This window comes from Solenopsis invicta, chromosome 8, assembly GCF_016802725.1.
Source record: "Solenopsis invicta isolate M01_SB chromosome 8, UNIL_Sinv_3.0, whole genome shotgun sequence".
NCBI classification, from domain to species: Eukaryota; Metazoa; Arthropoda; class Insecta; order Hymenoptera; family Formicidae; genus Solenopsis; species Solenopsis invicta.
In genome coordinates, this window is record NC_052671.1 from 8,768,556 (window position 1) to 8,779,082 (window position 10,527).

General features: G+C 37.6%; 1 protein-coding gene across 1 annotated transcript; it reads left to right on the forward strand.

Moving 5' to 3' along the window:
- The first annotated feature begins 1,457 nt into the window (after positions 1–1,457).
- On the forward strand, positions 1,458–9,959 carry LOC105207939 (extensin). Its single transcript, XM_011177626.3, has 3 exons — positions 1,458–1,661; positions 6,243–6,725; positions 9,231–9,959. The coding sequence occupies exons 1-3, from the start codon at positions 1,647–1,649 to the stop codon at positions 9,330–9,332; spliced, it is 600 nt and encodes a 199-aa protein (XP_011175928.2). The 5' UTR covers positions 1,458–1,646; the 3' UTR covers positions 9,333–9,959.
- Positions 9,960–10,527: the final 568 nt, after the last annotated feature.

Sequence of the window (10,527 nt, forward strand, 5' to 3'; positions counted from 1 at the left end):
CTCTCTCTCTCTCTCTCTCTTTCTCTTTGTTAGAAGTACTACTCGCCAAATACCTTTCAATTTCGACTAATCGATTTGTCTTCCGAACAATTCGATGCAGTTTCTACACCGAGAAAAAAAACTGTCAATTTAATTAAATTTTTTCAACTCGATTAAATTTCTTTTAGTTCAAGTATTTATGTATTTATGTAACAACTGTTTTCTCAGTGTGTACATAATAAATAAGAAAAATTAACAAGCAAAACGATCGTTCAGAAATATAATGCATATTTTATTTCCGTACAGGATAATTTTGCTGAGATACAGATCTAAAAATAATTATGTTAAACCATTTAAAAATTTATATTGGACGTTTAAACTTATTGCTGGAATGTGAAAATTTTTTGCAGCCATGCTTGAACGTTTTACATAATTATTTTGATAATTCAACATAAAATTTATTTCTAATCTAATTAAATTTTTAGATGATACACTGACAGAAAAGTTTTTTTTAATAAAAAAAGAATAGTTTTTCTTGAAACCGTATATTTTAATACAAGCATTTGTTTAGATAAAAATATTTATTTATAGGTAAGTAGACATATTACCATAAGTATATAATTTTGTTTCTCACATTTTTTACATTTAAATAATGATTTTATAAATAAGTTAATAATATTATTAAATTTAATTGTTTTTTTAGATTAAAAAATCCGATTATCTTGAATTGAAAAATAATCTAACAGTAAATATTTTCTAGAATTGCAAGAAACAATTACTTGATTACAATTATTTCTTTGTTTTATTTATATAAATATTTTATTTAAGAAATTTTTCACATGACTGCAAGTAAATAAGTTTTGTATTAAATAAAATTTTTTTGTTTTAAGATATTTTTTCTCTCGGTCTACAGTAAAATTTTTCTTTTCGTGTATAAGTGTCATCAATCATACTAATCGTAAGAAAATGCGTTTCATTCAAGTGGTAGAAATAAATAGAAATATCTAATATTTAGTTATATAAATGTGTTTTATCGCATAAAATATTTAATCAAGTAAATTTAACAAAAATTCAATTCAATTGAATAATTCAACGTGAGCAGCCGCTATATCTCTTAACTTTCGTTGGCAAGCGGTACAAAACCTGCGCACAAAACTGCCGATTGGAATTACCGTTGATACCGCGAGGGAATGAGAATGCTTTCCGTTTCGACGACACATACACGGAAGGAAAAATCTCGGGCCAGGCAACGTGTCGGCTAGATCGTCGCGTAAATCGTTCCGCGGGACGATGAATCTTCATTTCTGGAGTACTTTCATTTTCTAGCTGTGTCGCGCACCTTTGGTCCGCGCGAACTGCCGCGCGGCCGAAGAAGAAGAGGTGGCGGAGGTGGTGGAGGCGGCGGCGAACGCGATGACGACGAAAGAAGAAACCCCCTTGAGGAGGCCGCGTAACGACGGCGACGACCACGAATACCGTCCACCTTCCTGTGCCTTCCTTTTCCGTGGGTATCCCCTCGGTGGCCTCTATAAAAGTTCGGAAGAGCCTCGACCGCACGCCACACGCGTGAAAGCTTCGCAAGTGAAACGCTCGACATTCCTCTTTTTCTCTACGTGCCTCACATTTCGGGAGTACCGCCTGAGCCACCGGCGCACACGTGGGAGAAAATGCGGACCACCGCGGTAAGTAGCGACGCGCTACCGAACGGAACGTTCTTAATTATTGAGTTCGATTGTCGTTCTCCTACACGCAGTTTGATATCTTAGGATATCGAGGATATTACTGATGTGTATTTTTCTTTCCCGATTAAAGGAATTAACTCGCGCCTCTCAACTCGCTTCAAGTTTGGAAATGAGAGACGATTTCTTCGTCGAAATACGCACGAATTGGTCTTAATTATTAGGGTTGGGTAAAAAGTCAAGAGTTAAATAATAAAGTTAAAAAGATAACTTTTAACTTAAATTAAATAATTTTAAATGATTTAATCTTTTCACTTTAAGTTATTTTTGAAATTCAGAAATTTTTTCTTATTGATTTTTTCCTAAATTAAATATTTACTTGTGTAAAAGAAAAACATTATAAAAGAAAAAATACGTTTCTTTGTTATTTCGACTATTTGTTTAATGATCCATAATGTAATTGTTTTGAGTAATTTAATTTTAAAAACTGAATTTTTAGTTTAATATAAATAAACGCATTTCAAAATTAATTTTTAATTTAAGTTAATCTTGACATAACTTTTAATTAGTTAGCTCTTTGTTCACACAACTTTTAACTATATCAATTTTATAAATTAACTTTAATTTTAACTTAATTCAGTTTAAAAAATATATTAATGTACCCAACCTGTTGATTATCGAATTCTTCTATTCGATTTCGATTTCTTATATTCGAAGGTGAAGAGATGTGTCTTCAAAAATAAAATTGTGACTTTTTCCACTTATTGTTACTTCGCATCTTTCGCGTTTTAAATTTGAAGATAAATAAAATGATTTTATTAAATATATCAACTAGATCAGATTGAATGAATTTTGGTGAAACTAAGCAGAATTTCTGATTATTATAGTAGAATCCAAAATTTTATAATCAGATCGTTTGGCAGACTTTACCATAATCTGGCAGTTTCAAGATTTTTGATTCGTCCGTTTTTGAACGGATGCACTAGTTGAATTCATCAGATTTCTAAATAAAAACAAAATTTGTTTTCAGTGCAGTTGTACAAAGCTAAACTTTAGCTATCACACGTGGACTCTTTCCGTCACGATTAGCCGCAACTAAACTTTTCTTTCTGTGCACTAAAAAAAAAGTTAATTTGACTAAATTTTTTAATTTGATCAAATTTCTTCAGTTTAAGTATTTACGTATTTAAATTAAATACGCAAATACTTAAAATGAAAGAAAAATTTAATTGCGTTGAAAACTTTTGTTCAAGTTAACAACTTTCTTTCTCGGTGCATACCTCTTCCTCTTTCTCATTCTCGGGGAACGGCGTTAATACGTGTCTCTTATGTTTCAAGATCGGAGATGAATGGTGGCGAGATGACCGCGTCGTCGGCGAGTTTTAATATCTCAATTAAATCGTCGCTTTCGAGAGAATCACTTACGGCACGAGAGAATCGCTTACGCCGCGCCGCGGAGATATTGAAGCGTCACGCCGTTTCGTTCGCGAGCATCCGCGCGCCGGGAAAGCGTTTTACTCCGATGACTAATATGTTTGCGACGGCGAGTGTAATTTTCCTGAATCGAATAGCGCTCTCTTGGCGCGCGCGATCTCCGTGGCTCTTCTGAAAAACGAAACGCCCGAGACTCTTTTGTGCGAGAGACCGTTCAAGACCGGTTACCGAATTTAAACGTTCGGTTGACGCAATCCCCTTACCAGGTAAATGCGTAAGTCGATTGATCGAGTGACCAGGTGCATTTAACGAGACTAACTTTCGGCTCGTTCTTACGAAATCGTCATGCAATCATCTGCTGGATGAGTCGCATCCAGTCGCCTTTCATCGCGATCTCTTCGTTTTTTTGCGCATTTTCGTCGCCGTGTCGCCGGCAAGACAGATACGTGAGATTAATGACTCGTACACGCGAGAGAATTTGTCGAAAGGCAAGTGACTCGCTCGAGACGACGACGACGACGGCGGCGGCGACGGCAGCGGGCATCTGCTCGATCCGGTCGTCAAAGAGAACCGCGGCGTTTACATCATCGCGGCATGCGCCGCTCCTCTATATTCTTTTTCAGACGATGGAAAGCGACGCGCGCGGTGATCGCGTTTTCCCAAGGAGAGAAAAAAAAAATAAGAGTCGAGCGTGTGCATCCCACTGTGAGCGAGGTGCACCGGCACGAATCTCCCGCGGATTAAAACCGCTCGCGGTGCGCGAGCAAAAGTAAAAGGGATCCCGCCTATGCTCCCGCTCTATTCACCGACACGGTCTCGATAATTATAGCGCGAAGGAAAATGGGGAAAGCGACTCCAGCTTCTAGCACGCGGAGCGGAGTTTCGATGCGGCACTAAAAGCATGATTAAATGATCGGAGGGGTCGTTAAGCGAGTAGGAAGCTCCGCTCGAGCGAAGTGAGTTATCGCGCACATCGCACATCGTCTTCTTCTTCCGTTCACGCTAATGGGACATGCCCGTCGTAAGGGAGTGGGAAATGCTGTTCGGAATTAATGGAACTCTCTCGCGGAAAAGATGGAGATTCGAGAATTCGAGGATCTGTCGGGGCGGACGATTGACGTGCATTTAAGAGAGCGTAATTCGGATTCACTCGCCTTCCTGCTACTGTAAGATTCAAGATTTAAATGACGTTTCGCACCGCTTCTTCTTTGCCATGTGTTATACTCAATATTTTTATATATTTTGAAATAATTAAAATTGTATTCTTGCATTTGTTAAAAATTTGAAAATTCAATTATAAGTTTTTAATATACGGAACGAACAATTTTACTGCAGCAGCTCTAAAACTTTAGCTAGATACAGATCAGAAAATAATTTTACGTTGGGCTATAAAAACAATTATGTAGAACACTCGAGCATTATTTTGCTGCAAATAATTTTGACATTCTAAATTAAACATTCGATACAATCTTTTTAATGGTTTAACATAATTATTTTCAGATTTGTATTTCAGCAATTGTTTCCATGCATGTATCATTTTTAATTTCTACGTAAAAAAAGAAAACAATTTTGCTAAAGAATTTAAAAATCCGGAGACAAATTTAAAAATATGTTTTTGAATCAGCAAAATAATTATGTAGAATCCATGAGTAAGCTGGTTGCTAAAATATCAAAACATATCCTGCATAATTATTTCGAGGGTCCAACAAAATTATTTTCACAAATTTATATCTAGTTAAATTTTAGATACCTCAGCAAAACCGTTTCTTCTCGTCTAGTGAAACTCCATTTGAGGATGACTTTCATCTTTTTATACGCTGAAATGTACGCAATGTTTGGAAATCTATAAAGCACTCTTAACTAACCAGATCCTAGCTAAAACGTGGTAGTTTGACCCTGTCTGTCGGAAATTTACAATCAAGAAGAATAAAAGGAGAAGAGAAGAACCTTACGCGAGGTTTATTGAAAGTCGTTAACGAGCTTCTTGACGTGCAAAATATATGAGAATGCGCATCACGTACGTCTTATTTATCTTTTTATCGAAGCTAAACATACATGAATAATCGTGCATGATTACGCGTCGTACAGGAGCGCGTAATAAACGAGCCATTGTACTCGGATAATTCGACCGATAGCGGTGAGAAGCTGCTAAATGAAAACGTCTGCAAATGAACACTTTAAGCAAGTTAAGCAATACCGCGCGTGTCGCATATTTCATCCATTCACGCCGAATCGGCCTATGGACGACGTAATCCGTAAAATAATTCGCTTACGCGCTCTATCGCGAACGTGATGTATTGGACGGGCCACTCGGCAACGATTATCGACGAATTATTAATTAAACGCAAATTGATTATGAGAAAATATTGCAGCATGAATTACATAAAAAATATAATTCATTTTTTTTTAAATATTTTGCGTACAAATGAAATATGATGACGTAATATGTATTTATTGGCAATCAATTGTACGTGTATTTTTTTCTTAACGGAATAACTGATAAAAATTGCAATGCTCGTCGCAAAAAGATAATTATTTAAAAACGGATAGATCTTTTTTAAACAGATAGAAACGTGTAATATGATATAACACGTTTACTGTAATAAATACCATATCTCGTTGCTATTAAAAAAAATTACAATGTTGATACCACAATTTGTATTATATAGCACGTACAACTTTCATGAAGGCAACTGCTCTCATAATTGTAAAATTCTTTTTTTTTATTTGTTTAAATTGATATCTTCAAATTTCATTAAAATAGTATTCGAATAATTATAACAATCCTGTTGTAACATACACTGAGAAGAAATGGTTGTTAAATCAACTAACTTTTTCAACTTGATTGAATTTCTTCAGTTCAAGTATTTAAATACATAAAATACTTGAACTTTAATATAATAATTATTTATATATTTAATTTAAATACATAAATAATTGAAGAAATTTAATCAAGTTAACATTTTTAGTGTATAACGCAGATAAAATATTTTGAATTATGAAGACATCATGCAATTCTCGTCGAACGTAATTCCACGATACGTCTTGGGATAGCAAAATCTTTATTGTAACTTTCGCTACAGTTCCCTCCGTGTACGTTAACATTACAGTCACGATCGCTACATCGCGTCAATTTTCTCTTTCTAACAGGGCACGATTCTCGCGATCGCCTGCTCGTCGATCGCGCTGGCGCTCGCAAAACCGGCGCCGGAGCCACCGATAAGCTCGTACTTTCCACCCTCCGGAGGTGGTGGTGGTGGTGGTGGTGGCGGTGGCGGCGGCAGCTACGGGCCGCCCGCACCCGCGTACGGCCCGCCGCAACAGAACCCGGTGATCCACAAGCACGTGTACGTCCACGTACCGCCGCCGGAAGCGCCGGAGTATAAGCCACCCAAGCACATACCGCAGCCAGGGCCGCCACAGAAGCACTACAAGATAGTGTTCATCAAGGCGCCGACTCCGCCTACGCCGACCGCGCCACAGCTGCCACCGCTGCCGCAGCCGGACGAGGAGAAGACGCTCATCTACGTCCTGGTGAAGAAGCCGGAGGAGGCGCCCGATATCGTGCTGCCGACGCAGGCACCGACGCAACCCAGCAAACCCGAGGTCTATTTCATCCGCTACAAGACTCAGGTAACGATTCTTTCTTCCTTTCCTTCTGTTTCTTTACTGCTTGATGTTGTAATTTATGCAAGAGTAGTTTTTTACTCTTTTATCGCTCGGGTGCGCGTAAATTCAAGCCTCGGCAAGGATAAAGCTGCCCATACGGCATAGAAAAAGTATCACAAAACATTGCTGCAATGCTGCTGAAAGGTTCACTTCAGAAAAATCGATACGTAACGTTGCAGCAACAAATATAATATTACATTAACGTTGATGCATCATTGCTGAAACATTGTAGCAATATTTTGCAATGCTTTTGCTATTCCGTGCTGTACGGGCGGTGTTAGATTACGATATTGAAAAGATTGGGTATTGCGAATTGAAGACAAGAATTCTACCAATTAGATAATTTTAATCAGTTTCGTTCTGATTGGTTGAATTCAAATTCACAATTCTCACAACCTTTAAAGCGTAATTTACCCTAACAGCACATGATATCGAACGAATATCGTGATATCATGGCATTATACGAATTTTGTACGATATCTAGAATACTCTGGAATAATCTAGAATATTCATACGATATCTCATGCTGTTAGGGTAACACAGGCTTAACGCACGACGCGTCCTTATTATTGAATCTAAATATAATTGTGTTGCGCGATCTCTCTTCGGTTGCTCAAACGCGCCAATATATAGCGGACAGAGCCGCTTTCAAAGCGGTCTATCGAGGTACGATTTCGGTTAATCGTCGGCGAATGTTGAAAGTGTGACACGCTTCGCGCCTGCGGCATGTAAATTGCTCATTTCGATAGGAACGAGAAGAGTGGCGCATGTTTTTGTACGGGGATATGAAAGGATCCGGATGTTGGGTGCGTCGTTGCGGATTGTACTCGCGCGTCACATATTTCAGACGATTATACGACCTTGCTGTGTGTTAATCAGACACAAATCACCTTTCCACGACTCTCGATTATTAAAATGAGCTGGCAAATAAATTTTGTACGGTTTTTGCTTCTCTCTTGTAGATCCGTTCCGATTTACCTTTTTTTTTCTTGGCGCTATGGCACAATTCGAATACGTATTTGAAAGCTATGTTTAACAGAATCTGTCCGCAAATTTTATAGATAATATATTATAGTATTGTGTGTGCTGCATAGCTGTGAACGTGGAATAACATCCCTATAAGTACACAATATTTCCAGAATATTATATAAATATTAGTAAAAATTAAAATAATGTATTAAATGTTCTGAGATTATACAAAATTTTTAATATTATTTTAATATTATGAGAATTGTATTAATGTTATATGTCCGTTTTATATAATATTTGTGATACTTTAATATTCGTGGAATATTATGAAAATGTTCTACGAACATAGTGAATTATAGTAGTAAAAAATTAATGCAAATTATGTATAAAATATTCATAAACTTTATAATTATTACATTTAAAAGTTATGTTTATATCATTCTCAATAATTTAAAATATTAGAATAAATAACATTACTTCTCATAATATTTATATAATACATTATCAGAATTAGACATATAATCACGTTTTATTAATATTTCAACAATATATTTAATATTAAATATTGTAGCGCTAATAGGGATGCATTATTATTATATTTTGCTCTATTATTTCAAAAAAGGCAAACGAGTCGAGGAGGTTTATAAAAAGATATGCCGTGTATATGAGAATGATACCTCAACAGAATGCATATGTCAAAAGTGATTTTCTAAATTCCATTCCGGAGATTTCAATGTCAATAATGCGTCTCGTTCCAATCGCCCGACCGAGATTGATTCAAGTGATGACAAGACCATCACCAATAAAAATCCATCCCAATCGGTGCGGGAGATTGAATATATTCTATATAAGGGTAGAATACCATTTGCGCCAACTGGGATACGTTTCTCGGTTCAATGTTAGTGTGCCACATGAATTAACTAAGGGCAAATTAAAAAAAAAAAAAGAAAAAAGGTGATTGCCGACGATTTGAATAATTATGGAGAGAGAGAGAGAGAGAGAGAGAGAGAGTTCTGCTCAAATATCGTTCCATAACGCCGATCTAAGCGAGTTTATCGAGATTTCTAAAACAATGCCGTCGCAGCTTGCAGAGATTAATTGTATTGTATACGCTAATATCGCTATAACTCTTCGTTACAAAAGATATCTTTCACTCTGTACACGCTCCGCTTCTTAACGAACTGCAAGTATCGGATCGAGACTCTCTTGATCCGCTGGCGCTGATCAAAAGATATTCTCCTCTGCGCTCTTCTCTGGCCCAAGTCGTTCTGCGAAATTGCTTACCACGCTAGCTAAACTACGGATATATCGGCGAGATTTAAATTATGCGAATATATGAAAACTAGCTACCGAACTCTGTTAATTGCCATCACAGAAAAGATCACGGCCGCGTGATAGTCGTAAAATTCATATATGCGTCACGTGTCGTCTCTCTATCTCTCACTCTTTTCTCTCGCTCTCTCGTTTCGTGCCTCACGCACTTATCTTTATGCGTTACAGAAGGATCAAGGCGGCAACGAATACGGCCCACCGGGACAACAACCGGGGCAGCCCATTGACAGTTACGGGGCACCACAACCAGGCCCCAGCGGGCCGTACTAGGTTCATCGCACGCGAGCACACATCACCCTCATCACCCTCGAAACTCCCGGCATTTTACGGAGGCAAATATTTAACTACGGCGACTACTCTCGGCCGCGATTTCGCAATATGTGAACGCGAACAAGCGAGCCCGGATGGATAATCGTAGGAACCCAGCAAACACCATGTTACATGTAACGTAAATGTTAGTTGTAATTTCCCACTCAACAATATAACTGTTATATAACACACTCGTTATATAACAGTTACATTGTTGAGTGGGAAATTACAACTAACATTTACGTTACATGTAACGTTGTGTTTGGTGGGAAGGATGTATATATCGCCTGTATCTCGTAAGATAGGCCGCATGGCGTTTAAAGGTGCTTAAGAGGCAGACGCTTCGTGTTGCTAAAGCCTACTCGTGATGCCGCTCGCACACTCACATACACACACGTACAGATCCAAACATACACAAGTGCATGGTCCTTGAACGACCGAGTACCGAGTACAACACTTGCTGCGGTTCTCTGTTGAAAGAAATATTTAAAAAAAAAGGCGAATTTTTTTATATAATATATACGAGACGTCGATGTTTCTTCTGTATCTTTTAAGAAAATAATCGTAAATACATTTTTTTATATCAAACAATTTCCGACATTATTAATTACCCCGCCGCCTTTCTCTTCGCTATTATAGTTTTATCTTTCGTTTTGCAGATTCTAGCAACCCGTTTCTCTCAATTTCCCTCTTCAGTTCCATCTCTTATTATAATGATGCGATACGAAATTGAAATTGCTGAAATCTAAGACGCAAGCGCTGCACCTGCAAAGTGCTATTTCTACCATTATTCTTTAAACGTTTTAGAGAGAGTCCCGAAAATCTGTACTCGAGAATGTACCCGCATATATTACTTTGTTAGCTACGATTTGCGATTACTATAATGATAACGATTTTCTCGAGGACGCTTGGAACATAAGATTCCAAGATACTCGCGAGTATTCAACAGAGCGAACTTTCTCGGCGTGTTTCGCATTGGCATCAAATACGGAACGAGCAGTGTGAATTCCCTTAAAATTCACATGTTCATCGGCTTATCAACTAGGGCCTTACATCAAAAGTCACGCCGGATTGTCCTATTAATTTCGACCCTAATAAATGCTATCGGCAAATGTATGCAATACAACTCCTGACTGCGCTACGGTTGTATACTTCT